Source organism: Coregonus clupeaformis, chromosome 26, assembly GCF_020615455.1.
Source record: "Coregonus clupeaformis isolate EN_2021a chromosome 26, ASM2061545v1, whole genome shotgun sequence".
In the NCBI taxonomy this organism is placed as follows: Eukaryota; Metazoa; Chordata; class Actinopteri; order Salmoniformes; family Salmonidae; genus Coregonus; species Coregonus clupeaformis.
Genome location: NC_059217.1, coordinates 33,631,940 through 33,651,732, shown reverse-complemented (window position 1 = coordinate 33,651,732; position 19,793 = coordinate 33,631,940). Strand labels below are relative to the sequence as shown.

The following is a 19,793-nucleotide window of genomic DNA, read 5'->3' as shown; positions in this document are numbered from 1 at the left end:
TTCCAAACTCTCCACCATGGCCAAGACCAAAGAGCTCTCCAAGGATGTCAGGGACAAGATTGTAGACCTACACAAGGCTGGAATGGGCTACAAGACCATCGCCAAGCAGCTTGGTGAGTAGGTGACAACAGTTGGTGCAATTATTCGCAAATGGAAGACACACAAAATAACTGTCAATCTCCCTCGGCCTGGGGCTCCATGCAAGATCTTAACTACACGGGAGGATCTTGTCAATGATCTCAAGGCAGCTGGGACCATAGTCACCAAGAAAACAATTGGTAACACACTACGCCGTGAAGGACTGAAATCCTGCAGCACCCGCAAGGTCCCCCTGCTCAAGAAAGCACATATACAGTGGGGAGAACAAGTATTTGATACACTGCCGATTTTACAGGTTTTCCTACTTACAAAGCATGTAGAGGTCTGTAATTTTTATCATAGGTACACTTCAACTGTGAGAGACGGAATCTAAAACAAAAATCCAGAAAATCAAATTGTATGATTTTTAAGTAATTCATTTGCATTTTATTGCATGACATAAGTATTTGATCACCTACCAACCAGTAAGAATTCCGGCTCTCACAGACCTGTTAGTTTTTCTTTAAGAAGCCCTCCTGTTCTCCACTCATTACCTGTATTAACTGCACCTGTTTGAACTCGTTACCTGTATAAAAGACACCTGTCCACACACTCAATCAAACAGACTCCAACCTCTCCACAATGGCCAAGACCAGAGAGCTGTGTAAGGACATCAGGGATAAAATTGTAGACCTGCACAAGGCTGGGATGGGCTACAGGACAATAGGCAAACAGCTTGGTGAGAAGGCAACAACTGTTGGCGCAATTATTAGAAAATGGAAGAAGTTCAAGATGACGGTCAATCACCCTCGGTCTGGGGCTCCATGCAAGATCTCACCTCGTGGGGCATCAATGATCATGAGGAAGGTGAGGGATCAGCCCAGAACTACACGGCAGGACCTGGTCAATGACCTGAAGAGAGCTGGGACCACAGTCTCAAAGAAAACCATTAGTAAAACACTACGCTGTCATGGATTAAAATCCTGCAGCGCACGCAAGGTCCCCCTGCTCAAGCCAGCGAATGTCCAGGCCCGTCTGAAGTTTGCCAATGACCATCTGGATGATCCAGAGGAGGAATGGGAGAAGGTCATGTGGTCTGATGAGACAAAAATATAGCTTTTTGGTCTAAACTCCACTCGCCGTGTTTGGAGGAAGAAGAAGGATGAGTACAACCCCAAGAACACCATCCCAACCGTGAAGCATGGAGGTGGAAACATCATTCTTTGGGGATGCTTTTCTGCAAAGGGGACAGGACGACTGCACCGTATTGAGGGGAGGATGGATGGGGCCATGTATCGCGAGATCTTGGCCAACAACCTCCTTCCCTCAGTAAGAGCATTGAAGATGGGTCGTGGCTGGGTCTTCCAGCATGACAACGACCCGAAACACACAGCCAGGGCAACTAAGGAGTGGCTCCGTAAGAAGCTTCTCAAGGTCCTGGAGTGGCCTAGCCAGTCTCCAGACCTGAACCCAATAGAAAATAATTGGAGGGAGCTGAAAGTCCGTATTGCCCAGCGACAGCCCCCGAAACCTGAGACAGAAGGTCTGTATGGAGGAGTGGGCCAAAATCCCTGCTGCAGTGTGTGCAAACCTGGTCAAGACCTACAGGAAACATATGATCTCTGTAATTGCAAACAAAGGTTTCTGTACCAAATATTAAGTTCTGCTTTTCTGATGTATCAAATACTTATGTCATGCAATAAAATGCAAATGAATTACTTAAAAATCATACAATTTGATTTTCTGGATTTTTGTTTTAGATTCCGTCTCTCACAGTTGAAGTGTACCTATGATAAAAATTACAGACCTCTACATGCTTTGTAAGTAGGAAAACCTGCAAAATCGGCAGTGTATCAAATACTTGTTCTCCCCACTGTACATGCCCGTCTGAAGTTTGCCAATGAACATCTGAATGATTCAGAGGAGAACTGGGTGAAAGTGTTGTGGTCAGATGAGACCAAAATCGAGCTCTTTGGCATCAACTCAACTCGCCGTGTTTGGAGGAGGAGGAATGCTGCCTATGACCCCAAGAACACCATCCCCACCATCAAACATGGAGGTGGAAACATTAAGCTTTGGGGGTGTTTTTCTGCTAAGGAGACAGGACAACTTCACTGCATCAAAGGGACGATGGATGGGGCCATGTACCGTCAAATCTTGGGTGAAAACCTTCTTCCCTCAGCCAGGGCATTGAAAATGGGTTGTGGATGGGTATTCCAGCATGACAATGACCCAAAACACACGGCCAAGGCAACAAAGGAGTGGCTCAAGAAGAAGCACATTAAGGTCCTGGAGTGGCCTAGCCAGTCTCCAGACCTTAATCCCATAGCAAATCTGTGGAGGGAGCTGAAGGTTTGAGTTGCCAAACGTCAGCCTCGAAACCTTAATGACTTGGAGAAGATCTGCAAAGAGGAGTGGAACAAAAATCCCTCCTGAGATTTGTGCACACCTGGTGGCCAACTACAAGAAATGTCTGACCTCTGTGATTGCCAACAACGGTTTTGCCACCAAGTACTAAGTCATGTTTTGCAGAGGGGTCAAATACTTATTTCCCTCATTAAAATGCTAATCAATTTATAACATTTTTGACATGCGTTTTTCAGTTTTTTGTTGTTGTTATTCTGTCTCTCACTGTTCAAATAAACCTACCATTAAAATTATAGGCTGATCATGTCTTTGTCAGTGGGCAAACGTACAAAATCAGTAGGGGATCAAATACTTTTTTTCCCTCACTGTACATCCAAATCGGGTGAATGGTGAAGGAATTACAGCACTTTTAAATGTGGTCCCCCCCATTTTTAAGGGACCGAAAGTAATTGAACAATTGGCTGCTCAGCTTTTCCATGGCCAGGTGTGTGTTATTCCCTCATTAGTTAATTTACAATTAAGCAGATAAAAGGTCTAGAGTTTGCATTTGGAATCTGTTGCTGTTAACCCTCATATTGAATTCCAAAGAGATGTCACTGCCAGTGAAGCAAGCCATCATTAGGCGGAAAAATCAAAACAAACCCATCAGAGAGATAGCAAAAACATTAGGTGTGGACAAATAAACTATTTGGTACATTCTTAAAAAGAAAGAACGCACTGGTGAGCTCAGGAACACCAAAAGGCCCGGAAGACCACGGAAAACAACTGTGGTGGATGACAGAATAATTATTTTCCTGGTGAAGAAAAACCCCTTCACAACAGTTGGCGAGATCAAGAACACCCTCCAGGAGGTAGGCGTATCTGTGTCAAAGTCAACAATCAAGAGAAGACTTCACCAGAGTAAATACAGAAGGTTTAACACAAGATGTAAACCATTGGTCATTCTCAAAAACAGGAAGACCAGATTTTGCCAAAAAAAACATCTAAAAAAGCCTGTACAGTTCTGGAACAACATCCTATGGACAGATAAGACAAAGATCAACTTGTACCAGAATGATGGGAAGAGAAGAGTATGGAGAAGGGAAGGAACTGCTCATGATCCAAAGCATACCACCTCATCTGTGAAGCATGGTGGAGGTAGTGTTATGGCGTGGTCATGTGTGGCTGCCAATGGAACAGGTTCCCTTGTATTTATTGATGATGTGACTGTTGACAAAAGCAGAAGGATGAATTCTGAAGTGTTTAGGGCTATATTATCTGCTCAGATTCAGCCAAATGCTTCAAAACTCATTGGACGGCGTTTCACAGCGCAGATGGACAATGACACAAAGCATACTGCTGTCACGCCCTGACTCTGAGGACTTTTGTTGAGTCAGGGTGTGTATTTTCTGTGTTGTTTGCTATGTCGATGTTCTATGTTTAAGATCTAGAATGTGTAGATCTATGTTGGCCTGTGTGGTTCCCAATCAGAGGCAGCTGTTGCTCGTTGTCTCTGATTGGGGACCATACTTAGGCAGCCTGTTGGCACCAGTTAGTTGTGGGATCTTGTTCCGTGTAAGGTATGTTGTTTGTATGCTACCTTGGACTTCACTTTTCGTTTGTTGTTTTGTCGGGTGTTTATTCAGTAGATAAATAAACATGAATGCTTATCACGCTGCGCCTTGGTCCTTCTCGTTCGTAAACGATCGTGACAACTGCGAAAGCAACCCAATACTTTTTTAAGGCAAAGAAGTGGAATGTTCTGCAATGTCCAAGTCAATCACCTGACCTGAATCCAATTGAGCATGCATTTCACTTGCTGAAGGCAAAACGCCCCAAGAACAAGCAGGAACTGAAGACAGCTGCAGTAAAGGCCTGGCAGAGCATTACCAGGGAAGAAACCCAGCATCTGGTGATGTCTATGGGTTCCAGACTTCAGACAGTCATTGACAGCAAATGATTTGCAACCAAGTATTAAAACTCACAATTTAATTTATGATTATGTTAGTTTGTCCAATTACTTTAGAGCCCCTAAAATTGAGGGGCTATGTATAAAAATGGTTGTAATTATTACACGGTTCATACAATAATTTTGACAAAACCCTTAAATTAAAGATGCAAGTCTACACTTAAAGCACATCTTGATTGTTGAGCCAAAATGATGCAAATTGTATCACTGTCCAAATACTTATGGACCTGACTGTATATATTTTGTAATGTCATATATTTAACCTGGACTCACTGGCCAGCCACGATGCCTTAGTAAGGAATGTGGGACAAACTGCTAGTAATCAGTGTGTGTGTGACATGGGACTTTAGCCATCTCCAGCGGCAAAGTCACTGTTAGTGGCCCCTGCGACATCGATCAACTCTTGTTATAATTAGACATTCTGAGGCATTTTGACCTTCTACTTTTGGCCAGGAACTGTAAGGTAAACGTTTGTGTAAATGTTATTATTCATTATCATGGCAGACTGTGGGAATTCAGTTGTAATCTTGACCTTGGGAATTGCTCATCTGTATCTACCAGTACCAATGTGACAGACTTATATATGAAGACTATTATGATGCCAATCCTAGTGAATTTAGAGAGGGTTTGATGTTCCTTTCAACTGGGTAGCTCTTCAACAGTAGTCCAATACATATTGATCGATAGACAATAAGTTATTTCACAACTCTATTTCACCACCACAGAGCTGGTGTTTTATGGTAAAAGAAAACTATGTGGGCCAGAGCTGAGTAAACGTATAGTAAATCATTGGCAAAGTTGGACTGAAAAGGTGGGGCCAAAGAGGATAGCTTTGACCTTGCGTGGGTGGTCACATGATCAAAATAGAATGTGGAGATGGGAGTGGCCACAGAAACAATTTCCGTTTTTTGTTTTGAGCCCTTATTGATTTCATGTTATAAACAAATTTACCAATCACATCTATCACATATGAGAGAATCTGCGTCTATGTTATGTCATACTAGTACATTGGCCCCGTGTAGCTCCGTTGGTAGAGCATGGTGCTTGCAACGCCAGGGTTGTGGGTTCGTTTCCCACGGGGGGCCAGTATGAAAATGTATGCACTCACTAACTGTAAGTCGCTCTGGATAAGAGCGTCTGCTAAATGGCTAAAATGTAAATTGTCATTCAATGGTCTCTCTAGGTCTTTGGCAGGCAGGCAGCCCTCAGCTCCCAGATCGAAAGGCCTAGTTAATGATTAACTGACCAGTCAGATATATTGTGTACAGTGATGCTGTCAGGAAGCCTTTCCTTCTCTAGCCTCTCCGGGAAACACACTCTACAGAGACACACTCTCAGGCTCTCTGCCTTTCTACAGCTACCAGACCTACACTTCTAGCTCCAGATCAGACAGCTGCCAGAAGAATCAGACCATGCAACCCTACCACAGCTCTCATCCCAGGTAAGTTTTTGAGCCCCTAAAATTGGGGGGCTTTGTATAAAAATGGTTGTAATTCCTCACGGTTCATACAATAATTTTGACAAAACCCTTAAATTAAAGATGAAAGTCTACACTTAAAGCACATCTTGTCTGTTTCCTTTCAAATCCATTGTGAGCCAAAATGATGCAAATTGTGTCACTGTCCAAATACTTATGGACCTGACTATATATTTTGTAATGTCATATTTAACCTGGACTCGCTGGCCAGCCACGATGCCTTAGTAAGGAATGTGGGACAAACTGCTAGTAATCAGTGTGAATCAGACCATGCAACCTTACCACAGCTCTCATCCCAGGTAAGTTTTCTTCTCTGGGCATAAACAGAGGATCTATACCCTCTCCTCTATACACCACCCACTCACACACTGCAGAGGCTGCTAGTGTAGGTGTGGTTGGGTGTTTCATGTGTGGGTGTCAGAAAATGTGGGTGCCTGGTACATAGACTGTAACGGTCTGGTATCTTGGGATTTTCACGGTTAACTAGTTTGGGTACTTGGTATAGGGCGAACATAATGGGGTATCTAGTATCTGGTTACTAGCTTTTATACCAACTAACTAAACTTGCACTGGGCGAATAGCCATAAGATCCCAGTTTGGCAGCAATGTATGTGTATTGTCCTCTATAGACAATGTATAGATGTTGGACAAACTATCTACAGACTTCAGTCAGTATCAACTGCAACTTCCAACAAGCAACTATTTGTACAGCTATGGTGATATTTTTATATTATATATTTTTATTGATCGTTTGAGCATCTACAAATCCTCTTCAGGGGAGACTATCCATTTAAATTGGGGAAGTAATTCTGAACCCCCTCCCCCCCTCCTCTAGATCCTCAGAACACACACAGGACCGAACAGCCCTCAAACATGTAAGCTACAGCAAGGTGAGGCCACACACACACACACACACACAGGGGTCAATTACTGATGACCCCTAACATCTAAAAATGCTAGGCCCGGTTGCATAAAACATCTTAAGTTAATTTCCCCCTTATCTTTTCCTTTAAAGTTTCCTTATCTTTAGGTCAGTTGTACAAAACATTTTAAAGTGAGTTTCCCCCTTAAATTAGGTGAAAAAGCTAAGGGCGCCCATAAGGTCCCTTAAGTGCTTCATTCAGTATGGATATCAATGTAAACAGCATTTGTGGAGTTGAATGTTGCTTTCCTCTGCCCTGGTTTCCAAAGGAAAACATCCACCGTTAGCTACTTAGTTAAACAATGGAAGGTGCACAATCCATGGCTACAAAGCTAGATGGCTAGCTACTTACTCTGTAAATTAGCTTGAAGTGCTAGAAAGTAATTGAAACAAGTTGAGAAAAAAGTAACTAAAATAAACGTGTTTTATTATCTTCTGAATGAATTTGTTTCTCCTGTCTTAAATTTAGCTAGAAGTTCTATTTTGATATCTCCCAAAATAAATCTCTTTGATGAGTAGTTCATTCAGTGAATCAGGTCATCTCCATGGTAACCAGAGACTCTTTCTGCCATACACATAGAGATCCTATTATATTACTAGAGGGGCTATGTCATAAATCCTCAATGTTCCATAATGGGGCCAAAATGACAGCCATATTGGTCAGGGAAAAATCTAAAACCAGTCTAATTGGAATTAATGGCAGTAGAGACATAGGCAGGGATGAAAGTAAGACGGTACGGTCTGGTATGGAGTCCCGTCAAAAGAGATAGAGGAGGTATGCCGTACCGGTAAAACATGAGCCTATCACAATAATTAAAACAAAATGTCAAGAAAACTGTAGGCTATTACACCATTATTTATCATTACCGTATGTCAGAGGCAGGAAAAATAAGCGAATGGACTTGAAAACAGGTGGTATAGCCTACGCTCCAAAATGCGATGTGGTTAAACGAAAACACTGACATTTTGCCAAGGCAGAGATGAGTGGCCGACACCGAAAACACACACGGACAGCAGTGGACGCATAAATTCTGGCCTAATGACAATCGCCAAATGTCATTACAGTTTTTGATGTTTTGTGTAAGAGATGTCTCTTTCCATTCACCACTGTTTGGAGACTGGGAATATGTTGCGAGTGGATGAACTTGCGCAGGTAGGAGCTGTTTTAAGTGATTGTTTGACGATCAGATGAAAACATCCTGACTGGTTGTATTTATGCCACAATAAAGGTAATACATTTTAAAAGTTAAATGACAAATCTTTACGACTAAGCCTACAGAGATCCTATTGAATTATGCGCAAAGACGTGCACATATAGGAGGTCCCGTACCGGGAAGAAATTAATTATACTTTCACCCCTGGGCATAGGTGATGCATTTCCTGCTTTTACTTAGACAGGAAAATAAAAGTAAGGCATGCTATGAATCAGAAATTGTGTAATGGAATTATAGTCAACCTAAAATATTATCATATAATAATAAATACAGTTTATACGGGTTTTATGCCCATTTTCTGTATAAATAGCCTCTAAAATATATGTAAACAGACCATAAATGTCTCAGATTTTGTTTTCATGGATAGCTGTGAGTGCTATTATATGATACAATATCAGTACTTGTTGCATTTACAACTTGTCTAAGTCCTATCATCAACTGATTTGAGCCAGTGTATGATTGGCTGTGGATTGACTGCATTGTTTTAAATGGAATGTTGGCATATTGGCAGTTAATTAAACACATTTATGGAATCATTCCTCTAAAACTGTCTGGCTAGCTAGCTAACACACATACAGTGCAGATCAATTCTTCACATTCATTGTTTTACACAATATCTTATCACAGCACTGGCAAACCATGGTAGACCAACTCCCTGACCAAAATGGCTGACCTTTGGACCATCATAAGAAGGTTCATGTCCATTCTAGTATTCTAATTCCTAATTCTATGGCCATACATGCCTTCAAACTACCATAAAACCCTTAAATTATGCCCTTACCTAAGGAAATGTTTGAGGGGCTCTATGCAACACCCTTACACAATTCCCTTAGAGAAGGGACAATTATTCCTTAAGGTAAACCCTTAAAGGCAAATGTCAAAGAAGTTCAACTTCATATTCATCATCTCCAGCACCAACATGCTGTATGTGTAAATAGAGTGTTTCTATGTTTTGTAGTCAAAAAGAGAGGAAGATAAGGGTTTCCAATGACACCATCAACTAATTAGTAGACAATTAGCAGGCAATGCCTACCCATAATTGGTTAAAATCACATGATGTACACCGATGATGTCATTGGAAACAGTTATCTTCCTTTTTTCTCCCCACAAAACATAGAAACTTGCCATTTTCACATATGTTGATGTTGGGGTGGTGCTGGAGATTATGAATATGAAGTCGAACATTTTTGAAATGTCCCTTTAAGGGAAACACTTAAGATGTGTTATGCAACTGCCCTGCAGGGTTCTAAGACCTAATGTGACAACCACTACAATCACACTGCAGTGTCAATCAAATTATGTTACAATGGACACTACAAGGTGTTCATAATTTTTTGTACACTCAGTGTATGTCCATTTGAAAGTGGTTACAATTCATGACATTTTGATTACGGTAGTATGAAAACATTTTCATCAAGGTTTTGACATTTTTATTTTTACTTTTTGTAAATACTAATATTAATGGACCAAAAAAATCAAAAAATGTGATAACTGATAACTTTTACTAATACTTATTACTGTTATTAATAATGCTGAGAACAGAGGCAGTCTGGAGTGAAGGAGGATATGGTAGAGCTCCATCAAGCTGGCAAGCTAACTTAGATTATATTTCCTTATGATGAGGTCCACTGTGATTTATAGGACCTTGGCTTCATCTCTTCCCTGGTGTTTGTTTCTGTTAATGTCCTGCTATTCCAGGGGTGTGTATCTCATGTTCCTGAGGGCCACAGTGTCCAATCACTCTTTTGTGATCAATTAAGTGCAGAGGAGAAACAGAAACCTGTGTTATATTTACCTATCTCTTACCGTACCAATGTACTCCTCTTTCTCAAGGACACCTCTCAGATCTGTCCATCCGCGGGCCACAGGGACTGGCTCTGCCCTGTGTGTCTGCAAACTGCCAGCTTCCCCGTACAGACCAACTGTGGCCATCTCTTCTGTGGTAAGACAGCACCACGACCACCATCACTACCACCTGTATATGACCAGATTTATCAAAGGGTCAAGAGAGACTTGTACAGATAGAAAGAGGTCTTCAGGGCCCAGAAGGTAGCATATTAACATTAACATTTACATAAAATCAAATCCAATCAAGCTTTATTTATACATCACATTTCAGACATGGAATGCAACACAATGTGCTTCATAGGAAAAAAACAAATAAAAAACAATGGGCTTAAAAACAAAGGTGTCATTGTACGCTGATGATTCATGTTTTCTTTTAAATCCACAACTAGAATCCCTCCACAGCCTCATAGAGGATCTAGATACATTTTCTAACCTCTCTGGATTACAACCAAATTATGACAAATGTACTATATTACGTATTGGATCACTAAAAAATACAATTTTTACATTACCATGTAGTTTACCAATAAAATGGTCTGATGGTGATGTGGATATACTTGGAATACATATCCCAAAGGAAATAAATGATCTCACTTCAATACATTTTAATAGAAAGTTAGCAAAAATAGATAAGATCTTACTACCATGGAAAGGTACAGTGGGGAAAAAAAGTATTTAGTCAGCCACCAATTGTGCAAGTTCTCCCACTTAAAAAGAAGAGAGATGCCTGTAATTTTCATCATAGGTACACATCAACTATGACAGACAAAATGAGAAAAACAAATCCAGAAAATCACATTGTAGGATTTTTTATGAATTTATTTGCAAATTATGGTGGAAAATAAGTATTTGGTCAATAACAAAAGTTTCTCAATACTTTGTTATATACCCTTTGTTGGCAATGACACAGGTCAAACGTTTTCTGTAAGTCTTCACAAGGTTTTCACACACTGTTGCTGGTATTTTGGCCCATTCCTCCATGCAGATCTCCTCTAGAGCAGTGATGTTTTGGGGCTGTCGCTGGGCAACACAGACTTTCAACTCCCTCCAAAGATTTTCTATGGGGTTGAGATCTGGAGACTGGCTAGGCCACTCCAGGACCTTGAAATGCTTCTTACGAAGCCACTCCTTTGCTGCCCGGTTGGTGGCGTTTGGGATCATTGTCATGCTGAAAGACCCAGCCACGTTTCATCTTCAATGCCCTTGCTGATGGAAGGAGGTTTTCACTCAAAATCTCACGATACATGGCCCCATTCATTCTTTCCTTTACACGGATCAGTCGTCCTGGTCCCTTTGCAGAAAAACAGCCCCAAAGCATGATGTTTCCACCCCCATGCTTCACAGTAGGTATGGTGTTCTTTGGATGCAACTCAGCATTCTTTGTCCTCCAAACACGACGAGTTGAGTTTTTACCAAAAAGTTATATTTTTGTTTCATCTGACCATAAGACATTCTCCCAATCCTCTTCTGGATCATCCAAATGCACTCTAGCTTCAGACGGGCCTGGACATGTACTGGCTTAAGCAGGGGGACACGTCTGGCACTGCAGGATTTTGACCCCACGGGGTGAGATCTTGCGTGGAGCCCCAGATTGAGGGAGATTATCAGTGGTCTTGTATGTCTTCCATTTCCTAATAATTGCTCCCACAGTTGATTTCTTCAAACCAAGCTGCTTACCTATTGCAGATTCAGTCTTCCCAGCCTGGTGCAGGTCTACAATTTTGTTTCTGGTGTCCTTTGACAGCACTTTGGTCTTGGCCATAGTGGAGTTTGGAGTGTGACTGTTTGAGGTTGTGGACAGGTGTCTTTTATACTGATAACAAGTTCAAACAGGTGCCATTAATACAGGTAACGAGTGGAGTACAGAGGAGCCTCTTAAAGAAGAAGTTACAGGTCTGTGAGAGACAGAAATCTTGCTTGTTTGTAGGTGACCAAATACTTATTTTCCACCATAATTTGCAAATAAATTCATTAAAAATCCTACAATGTGATTTTCTGGATTTTTTTTCTCAATTTGTCTGTCATAGTTGACATGTACCTATGATGAAAATTACAGGCCTCTCTCATCTTTTTAAGTGGGAGAACTTGCACAATTGGTGGCTGACTAAATACTTTTTTCCCCCACTGTATATATAAAAAACAATGGGGATTGGAAGTGATGCAGACAATTACATTGATAGAAGTTACAATCTATCTGCAATATTAAGCTGATGTACCCCCCCAAAAAAAATTTTCAATAAAAAATAACAATAAAGACTGAACGACTAAAAAGCACCCTAACGAAAAGCAACGCTAAAAAGGTGTGTTTTAAATACAGCATGTCCACAGTTTCGGCACCTCTCAGGTTCTCTAGCAGGCTATTCCAGAGGTATAACTAAAGGCTGCCTCTCCATGGCTTTGGGATTGTTAAAAGGCTAGTGCCAGAAGACCTGAGGGACCTACTGGGTACATAAGTCAAAAGCATGTCTGACATGTATTTGGGTGCACAATTTAAAAACCAATAGAAGAATCTTAAAATGTATTCTAAAACTCACAGGCAGCCAGTGCAGAGACCTTAAACCGGTGTAATGTGTGCTCTCTGTCTGGTCTTGGTCAGTACCCGTGCTGCAGCATTCTGTATGTTTTGCGGTTGACCAATGGCTTTCTTGGGTAGACCAGACAGGAGAACATTACAGTAGTCAAGCCTGCTTGTAATAAAAGCATGGATGAGTCTCTCTGTATCAGCCTGAGAGAGAAACGGCTGCACCTTGGCAATGTTCCTCAGGTGGTAAAAACCTATTTTGGTCACATTCCTAATGTGTGATTCGAAATTGAGTTCAGAATCAAAAATGACACCTAGGGGATTTACCTGGTATTCTATCAATGCTGTGCTTTCTGATAACGCTGCCAACCGGTAACATATAGAAACTGAACAGTACTGGACCCAAAATCGAACCTTGTGGAACTACACAGGTGATATATATTTTCTCTGAGATATGTTTATCAAGGGTGACAAAAAACACTTGACCGGTTAAATAGGTCATTAACCAATTTAAAACTACACCGGAGAGGCCAACCCACCTCTCCAGTCTGTCCAGAAGGACATCATGGTCAACAGTGTCGAATGCAGCACTTAAATCCAAGGACAGAGAGCTGTTTGGCATCTGTGTTGGCTCTAAGATTTTTTTTTTTTTTAAATTTTTAATCATTTAGCAGACGCTCTTATCCAGAGCGACTTACAGTTAGTGCATACATTATTTTTTTTCATACCCCCTGTGGGAATCGAACCCACAACCCTGGCGTTGCAAACGCCATGCTCTATCAACTGAGCTACATCCCTGCCGGCCATTCCCTCCCCTACCCTGGACGACGCTGGGCCAATTGCGCGACGGCCCATGGGTCTCCCGGTCGTGGCCAGCTACGACAGAGCCTGGATTCGAACCAGGATCTCTAGTGGCCTTAGACCACTGCGCCACTCGGGAGGGATTTACCCCTTTTAACTAAGGCCGTCTCTGTGCTGTGGAGGGCACAAAAAACAGATTGACATTTTTCAAAAACACAGTTGGCACAGTTTCTCCTGAATTTTGCTTAAGAATGGAAGGATGGAGATTGGCCGAAAACTGCTAAGAGCTGAAGAATCTAGATTACTTTCTTCAGAAGGGGTTTCACCATAGCAGTTTTTAGTGCAGTGGGGAAAGTGCCTGTGAACAGGGAGTGATTAACAATAGCTTGCACTTCTTGAGATATGCAATTAAAAACTGTTTTGAAGAAGGTGGTGGGAATCACTTTCCTGAGCATGTCTGTGTCAACCAGGGAAATAAATCCATAGTGCGGCAGGCTAGGGCACATATCAAACTTCTCTTTTTTTTTTTTGTCATTTAGCAGACGCTCTTATCCAGAGCGACTTACAGGAACAATTAGGGTTAAGTGCTTTGCTCAAGGGCACATCGACAGATTTTTCATCTAGTTGGCTTGGGGATTAGAACCAGCGACCTTTCGGTTACTAGCACAACGCTCTTAACCACTAAGCTACCTGCCGCCCCATCAGGTCTTGCTTGACTGATACCCAGCCTAATGTTTGTTATCTTATCTCTGAAATATGTTATCTTATCTCTTGATCGCAAATGGGTCTTCCAAATGGACAATGCATACTTCCAAAATTGTGGCAAAATGGCCTAAAGACAACAAAGTCAAGGCATTGGAGTGGCCATCACAAAGCCCTGATCTCAATCCTATAGAAAATTTGCGGGCAGAACTGAAAAAGCGTGTGCGAGCAAGGAGGCCTACAAACCTGACTCAGTTACACCATCTCTGTCAGGAGGAATGGGCCAAAATTCACCCAACTTATTGTGGGAAGCTTGTGGAAGGCTACCCGAAACGTTTGACCCAAGTTAAACAATTTAAAGGCAATGCTATCAAATACTAATTCAGTGTAACTAAACTTCTGACCCACTGGGAATGTGATGAAAGAAATAAAAGCTGAAATAAATCATTCTCTCTACTATTATTCTGACATTTCACATTCTTAAAATAAAGTGGTGATCCTAACTGACCTAAGACGGGGAATTTTTACTGGGATTAAATGTCAGGAATTGTGAAAAACTGGGTTTAAATGTATTTGGCTATGGTGTATGTAAACTTCCGACTTCAACTGGAGATGTGGAGGAAAGTTCACATCAGTTTGTGGGGGTAGGATTTATCAGGTCATCAATGGTCGAGAAGAGCACTCTCGAATTAGTGATCAAGTTAGAAAAATGAGCCCGCCTGGCATTTCTAATTGTCTTGTTATATATGCCAAGTTGTTCTCTCAGAATATCATAATGGACCTGCAACTTTGACTTTCTCCACTTCCGCGCTGCCTTTCTGCAATTTGTCTTTAATTGATTTGTTTTTTCACTCATCCAAGGGGCTCAACACAATCAACGCCCAACACAATGATTTTATTAGAGTTCTCAAGGACAATAGGCAATAGTTTAGAGAAATCAGTAAAGAAAGTGGGGCAGTGCTTTGGTGGCCAGCACTGGTGGCTGACATTTAAACAGTATGGCAAAATGCTCAAAAGACCGAAAGTCGCCAAATGAAATGTCCTTACAGCTGAGAGCATTAGTTAAAGTAGAGGCTGTCCCCCCCACTCGTTTTCCTTTTTCTGATAGAGTATGAAAGCTGTAGTCCGGGGGGAGGCTTCAATAAGAGCGGCACTACAGTCTGAAGACAGTCATGTTTCAGTGAGAAACATGCAATCAACTTTGTGCTCAGTAATGAGGTCATTCATGAGAAAGGTTTTACTAGTGATTGCTCTAACGTTTAAAAGCGACATATTCAATGAGTGTGGGCCACTCTGCCCCTGGGGCATCTGCTTCGAGGTAACCAATGGAATAACAACCAAATTATTAACGTTACAACCACATTTTCTAACAGTCTCCAATTTATCAGAATGGTAGGAGATGACAGTTTGAAAAAGCTCACTAGAAGGCGGAGTTAATGGAACATAAATTAAGTTACTCAGAATAACCATAGTGCCATTTCTATAGGAGTTGATATGCTTTCCAAGTCCTCTGTTGCTTATTCTGACAGGGAGAACTGGAGCACTACCAGACCCTGTCGGTCAGTCTCTAAAACAGTTTGTGATGGTGCTGGAAATAATCCTGGGGGATAGAAGGATTACTTTATCCTATCCCAGGTATTCCTTAAAGAGGAAGTGTGTCTAGCTTGGGGGGTTAATATTTGACAACCGTTGCTATAGTGAACAAGTGTGTGGCTCCCACCTGAAGGAGATCACACACACTCAGGCTTTGCTCATTCACACACACCTCTCTCATTTGGCCAAAGGGTCTCTATGGAAATAATGGAAAAGAGGAACTCCCACCAGCCATCCATGGTCTAAAAGGGTCCTAGGATATGGTGATCATATGGCATTGTTATGACAACGCTAACCTGGCTGCCAGTCTGTTCATTGGCTTGCTATAATACTTGAAATATTTGAGGTGTGCTTGATTTAGTTAGTCAAGCTCAATAGAACCAATAAATAGTCCCAAAAGTGCAAAATACAAATTTGCTAAATCAAGAGTACCAAGTATTTAACACATTTTAAATACTTTTTCGACCCAGTTCTGTTTGCTATCCCTGAGTATTCAACGGATCAGTTGAGTAATTTCATCAACAGTTCATCAACAGTTTTTCTCATTACAGAAGTGGGACAACAGTGATAGACAGCTATATGAGTGGTGGTTTCAGATAGTGGTTGACAATGGTAGAAGCATTGGCCAATCTCCTCTCCCCCTCCTTCACCATTATCTGTGTCATCATCACATGATGCAATAACTACTCCACTCGACCTGCCCCACTTACCCCTGCCTCCCCCTCAGATAGAGAGAGAGAGCGAGAGGAGCTGTACTTAATTAACATGCAGTAGACAAGGTCATGTCACTACTACAAAAGCATCTCATGCTGCCGTCAGCATTTTGCTCATACCCGCATTCCCCCTCACGCACAATAATATGAACACATTACACTAGCAATATGACAGTTTCCCTAATGGTGAATCGTTGTTTTGTGGGTAAAAATATTAATGAAAAGAGTAGTGATTGAGTACTTATTTATGTTACCTTGTTTCTCTGTCTGCAGCTCTCTGTCTGATCTCGTACTGGAGACATGGGTCCTGGCTGAATGCCATCAGCTGCCCTCTGTGTAGACAAAGGGTAAGCAAGACACACCCAACTGTAGAAACATACATTATTACCATGATATTACACTTGTTATCCGACAAGAAAAATAGCAAAATGATGTTGAATAAAAGTGATAAATAATGGTTCAGAATTAATTGAATGTAACTGGAATGGATTTTCCCTCTCTCTCTCAGGTCAGTGTCCTGTGTCGTCTATTCGGTGAGGGTCAGTCAGACAAAAAGGAGAGGGAGGTTCTGGGAGAAATCACAGACTACAACAAACGCTACTCAGGAGCCCCTCGAAGGGTCAGTACCACCATAGACCATATATTATATTGTTCTATCTCTACAGTGCCTTGCAAAAGTATTCATCCCCCTTGGCGTTTTTCCTATTTTGTTGCATTACAACCTGTAATTTAAATTGATTTTTATTTGGATTTCATGTAATGGACATACACAAAATAGTCCAAATTGGTGAAGTGAAATGAAAAAAATAACTTGTTTTAAAAAATTCAAAAAAATTAATAACGTAAAAGTGGTGTGTGCATATGTATTCACCCCCTTTGCTATGAAGCCCCTAATTATGGTGCAACCAATTACCTTCAGAAGTCACATCATTAGTTAAATAAAGTCCACCTGTGTGTAATCTAAGTGTCACATGATTTGTCACATGATCTCCGTATATATACACCTGTTCTTAAAGGCCCCAGAGTCTGCAACACCACTAAGCAAGGGTCACCACCAAGCGGCACCATGAAGACCAAGGAGCTCTCCAAACAGGTCAGGGACAAAGTTGTGGAGAAGTACAGATCAGGGTTGGGTTATAAAAAAATATCCGAAACTTTGAACATCCCACGGAGCACCATTAAATCCATTATTAAAAAATGGAAAGAATATGGCACCACAACAAGCCTGCCAAGAGAGGGCTGCCTACCAAAACTCACGGACAAGGCTAGGAGGGCATTAATCAGAGAGGCAACAAAGAGACCAAAGATAACGCTGAAGGAGCTGCAAAGCTCCACAGCGGAGATTGGAGTATCTGTCCATAGGACCACTTTAAGCCGTACACTCCACAGAGCTTGGCTTTACGGAAGAGTGGCCCCAAAAAAATAAGCAAACACGTTTGGTGTTCACCAAAAGGCATGTGGGAGACTCCCCAAACATATGGAAGAAGGTACTCTGGTCAGATGAGACTCAAATTGAGTTTTTTGGCCATCAAGGTAAACGCTATGTCTGGCGCAAACCCAACACCTCTCATCACCCCGAGAATACTATCCCCACAGTGAAGCATGGTGGTGGCAGCATCATGCTGTGGGGTTGTTTTTCCATCGGCAAGGACTGGGAAACTGGTCAGAATTGAAGGAATGATGGATGGCACTAAATACAGGGAAATTCTTGAGGGAAACCTGTTTCAGTCTTCCAGAGATTTGAGACTGGGACGAAGGTTCACCTTACAGCAGGACAATGACCCTAAGCATACTGCTAAAGCAACACTCAAGTGGTTTAAGGGGAAACATTTAAATGTCTTGGAATGGCCTAGTCAAAGCCCAGACCTCAATCCAATTGAGAATCTTTGGTATAACTTAAAGATTGCTGTACACCAGCGGAACCCATCCAACTTGAAGGAGCTGGAGCAGTTTTGCCTTGAAGAATGGGCAAAAATCCCAGTGGCTAGATGTGCCAAGCTTATAGAGACATACCCCAAGAGACTTGCAGCTGTAATTGCTGCAAAAGGTGGCTCTACAAAGTATTGACTTTGTTTGTTTCACAATAAATAAATAAATCTTCAAAGTGGTAGGCATATTGTGTAAATCAAATGATACAAACCCCCCAAAAATCAATTTTAATTCCAGGTTGTAAGGCAACAAAATAGGAAAAATGCCAAGGGGGGTGAATACTTTCACAAGCCACTGTATGTGTACCACACACATTTATTAAAACATGCTACAACCACACTACAACCTAGTAACACACAAAACCTTCAGACTATTTTTACCAATTAAACCATACAACACATTCTCAAGGGTCTTTCTGCAGGTATTTTTCTCTCTCTAAACTTCATAGCCTTTGTTATACTGTAGATAGCTTGCTCTCTTTCACCTTTTATGAACATATCAAGTTCTGTGATTTAATTTTGACCTTGAATGTGGCTGCAGAATAGATAACAGTATTTACATGATAATAAAAGTGAGTTGCTTTCCCATCCCTCTGACAATGGTTTTATAACTGGAATACTGCTTATGCAACCACCGCATAGAGACTGTATTGTACAAGGACAATGGAAGGATATCACACTAAAGTAGAATACAATTCTCTCTCACTCCTGTGGTTGATACTCTTGGGTACATCTCAATACTCTAAAGTGGCCACCTCTCCTCATTTCCTTTACTTCATCTGGACTGATCTAAAATAAGAAAACATTACAAAACCTTTTTCTACATTGTGCTCTACTCTACTGAACACGAGCCAGATCTCTGTCCCACCTGAAGCCAGGTGAGGTGACCGTGACACCCTCTACTCATACCTGTGCCCCTGTCTTGTCTTCTGTCCCTTAGGTGACAGACTACCTGTGTGACACACCCCTGTTCCTGCAGCTGCTAGCTCGCGGCCTGGGCGCTACGGGGGGGCTCGTATGCCTATTCTTTCTCAGAGTGGTGCTCTGCTGTCTGGGGGCCGTGGTGTCCCTCTCCTCTGCCCCCCTGGACACTCCATCCTCCCTGTCTGGCCTCCTGGGGGTCCTGGATGACCTGGTGGTCGTCTTCCTCCTGCTCACCTGTGTTATCAACATCAACCAGCAGATGACGCCAGAGAGTGGGAATTCCTCAGCACACACAGCCACACAGGGAGTAGGCCTGCTCAGCAACTCGCTGTAGCAGCAGAGATGAAAACCTGCAGTGATTTAGCCTTCGTTTCAACAGGAGATCTCAAGGTGAAGAACCTATTTTTTGAGAGAGACCTGGCAAGAAGTCAGCAGCGTCCGTCTGCTGGTTTTCATCCTGGTGTTAGCATGTGTTGGATTCACATTTAGGAGGTTTACAGCGAATTACAGCTGAACAGTGGACAGTCTAACCAGGGGCCCAGTTAATGTATTGATGAATGCATGCTGATGTAAGTGTGTCTCAACTGTCACACACCTATACTTCTTTCCTTCATGACCAGTGATCTGGTGAGATGGTGAAAGCAACATGGTAGAACCTACACAACTAGTTTCTCCATACATGCGGTGTAGGCCTACCAGTGGAGGCTGGTGGGATGAGCTATAGGAGGCAGGCTCATTGTAATGGCTGTAATGGAAT

General features: G+C 41.9%; 1 protein-coding gene across 1 annotated transcript; it reads left to right on the top strand.

Moving 5' to 3' along the window:
• Positions 1-5,694: 5,694 nt before the first annotated feature.
• LOC121540208 (E3 ubiquitin-protein ligase RNF170-like) lies at positions 5,695-19,793 on the top strand. The gene is made up of 6 exons (XM_041848897.1): positions 5,695-5,834; positions 6,706-6,760; positions 9,840-9,948; positions 16,458-16,531; positions 16,693-16,803; positions 19,053-19,793. The coding sequence occupies exons 1-6, from the start codon at positions 5,806-5,808 to the stop codon at positions 19,368-19,370; spliced, it is 696 nt and encodes a 231-aa protein (XP_041704831.1). The 5' UTR covers positions 5,695-5,805; the 3' UTR covers positions 19,371-19,793.

Excerpts from the sequence above, each read along its gene's own strand:
- LOC121540208 (XM_041848897.1), top strand. The coding sequence starts at position 5,806 with ATGCAACCCTACCACAGCTCTCATCCCAG. Across the intron at positions 6,761-9,839 it reads AACATGTAAGCTACAGCAAG|GACACCTCTCAGATCTGTCC; the intron begins GTGAGGCCACAC and ends CTCTTTCTCAAG. Across the intron at positions 16,804-19,052 it reads ACTCAGGAGCCCCTCGAAGG|GTGACAGACTACCTGTGTGA; the intron begins GTCAGTACCACC and ends TCTGTCCCTTAG.